We start from the raw sequence: 2,142 nt of genomic DNA on the forward strand, positions 1-2,142 counted from the left end.
AAGCACTCTCTTGCATTCTAGAATCCTGCCCACTGAAGAGTTTGGGCAGAGCCAGATCCAACTTGGCCCCAGATTTTGTCAATGGATTACATCTAAAGGATTATACAGGTGTAACAGAAATTTTATACAACATAGTACCACAGCATTGAGGATGGCAAATCAGATATATTTATGTAAAAACAAATAATTTATTATGATAATTAGACAAAAATATCTTTATAAGAATTATTTACTACAGATCAGAAGCTATAACAATTTCTATGGCATGATGCAATATTTTGAAGCAGTATTCATTATATTAAAGCTAGCAAGGCCAATTACAAAGTAGACCCTGAAGTTTCCCATACCAGTAGTTGTGGGCATATCTCTCTGGTTCAGCCTCAAGAGGGGGGTATCCCCATGCAAGGGAGGAATCTCCACACACACTCTGGGAAGGACGGTTTTAGAAGACCTTGACTTTAGAAATGGGGGGCAAGCTTTTACAGCATAATGTGACTTGGCTATCAGCAGGATGTCAGCTCTGGCAGTTCAACAGCTTTAGATACATTATCAATAGTATCACTTGCTGGTTTCCTTTCTTGGTTCTTTGCTAGTGTGGTTCTATCACACCTTCGCATTGCTATTCAGGATGTTGAACTTCAGGGACTGCTGAGTCAGACTCTTTTCAGCATTGTTCAATACCAAAAGCAGCATGACACCCCTTTCTCCATTCACCCCTGCAAACAGGGAATTGCAAATACTTGCAAATAGGGAATTGTTCAAGTTATTTCACCCCCACTGCGGGCACAGGATCCTGATACAGAAATGGGACTGGGGTAACCCTCTCTCTGTCCTAGGGATGTAGTGCCTATCTGTCCAGGAGATTTGTGTTTCTGTGGGCACAACATGAGCTCCCTCCTTTCTATCCCTCCCACACCAGGACTGCACAGCCCTCAAATGCTGCAGTGGCAGAGGAAGAAGGAGAAGGAAGCAAGGTGCCCAGCTCTGGGCAGAAGGGACTCAATGTAGTTGAGGGCCTGCAGCCCTGTGGCTCAGCTGCTGCCCACAGAGGCCTTCTCAGGAGGAATGCTCTCTCCTCTGCTGCCTGCAAGACAGGGCAGAGGCAGGAGCCAACAAGAAGCTCCTGGTCTTACCTGTTGATATTACATGTGGAGAAGTGGGTAAAGAGGCACATCCTGCTCCCTTCAGCAATGCTCCGCAAGAGCCAGACACCACTGGGACTTGTCCCTTCCCTGCCTCCCTAGCCCTAGTCCAGGAAGATAAAGGCAATTGCAAGAGCTCCCTCTTCCAGTTTGGTCCTGTGCTAAAGAAGACACCGAAGAAGAACAAGAGTAGACAGCTGGACAGATTTATTAAAAACTGAAGTGATTTATCCCCTTTCATGTGCTCCACTGCCTGCCCCCGGCGCCAGCAGGGAGGGGGCCATGGTACCAGACCAGGACCTGCTTCTTGGGCTCAGATTGTCACTGTCCAGGGAGCCGGGTCTCCCCTGGGGATTGTATCTGCCACAGGCCCTGCTGGGGCAGAGCCAGTCAGAATGTGCAGTGTCACCCCAGGACAACTACAGCATCCGTGTGCCTGAGTGCACCACTCCAATATCCTCACACACACATTCACCCACACCCTTTTCTTTCCCTGCAGGACAGCTGCCCACCTTCACCAGCCCAATGCCTGCAGGAGAGAGGTCTCCTGTGCCTCTGGGCAAGGTACCAGCTGCACTTTGGGATGGCTGGGGAGCCTGCACGCTGTCAGAGCCCTGAGTGATAGGGAAGGGGAGGCACAGGCTCCAGCAGCAACTCCTTAAGCCACCGCGCTCTGAGGAGACATCCCCCACACCTCTGGTCCCGTCTTGTGCTCAGCATCAGCAGCTGGAAGCTCTCTGAGGTCAAGGGCACGTAGTGGAGGTAGGGAAGGAAAACAGCAATGTGAGTATTAGCACAGAGAGGGAGGGGAGGGTCCCTGCCTGCCATCTGCACCCCCCAGCCCGTGGTGCCCTGCCCAGTGCCACGAGGCTCAAGGGTGGCTGTGGCCCTGGGTGAGCTGTGCCGGTGCCTGTGCCTGGCCTGCCCGGCGCTCCAGGGCCAGCTGCATGCTCCAGATGCTGAGGGGCCGCATGTAGGCCAGCGAGCGGTGCACCTCCTT

General features: G+C 51.7%; 1 protein-coding gene across 1 annotated transcript in view; it reads right to left on the bottom strand.

The window, feature by feature from the left end:
• Positions 1–168: 168 nt before the first annotated feature.
• The window catches only part of LOC102045157 (non-lysosomal glucosylceramidase), a gene marked incomplete at its 5' end in the record, with an annotated part of 7,640 nt that continues 5,666 nt past the window's right edge, over positions 169–2,142 (bottom strand). The window contains 1 exon segment of the mRNA XM_014310062.2: positions 169–2,142. This exon segment is cut by the window's right edge and continues 90 nt beyond it. Coding sequence (XP_014165537.1) covers positions 2,014–2,142 — 129 coding nt within the window.

This window comes from Geospiza fortis, unplaced genomic scaffold (assembly GCF_000277835.1).
Source record: "Geospiza fortis unplaced genomic scaffold, GeoFor_1.0 scaffold174, whole genome shotgun sequence".
NCBI lineage: Eukaryota > Metazoa > Chordata > Aves > Passeriformes > Thraupidae > Geospiza > Geospiza fortis.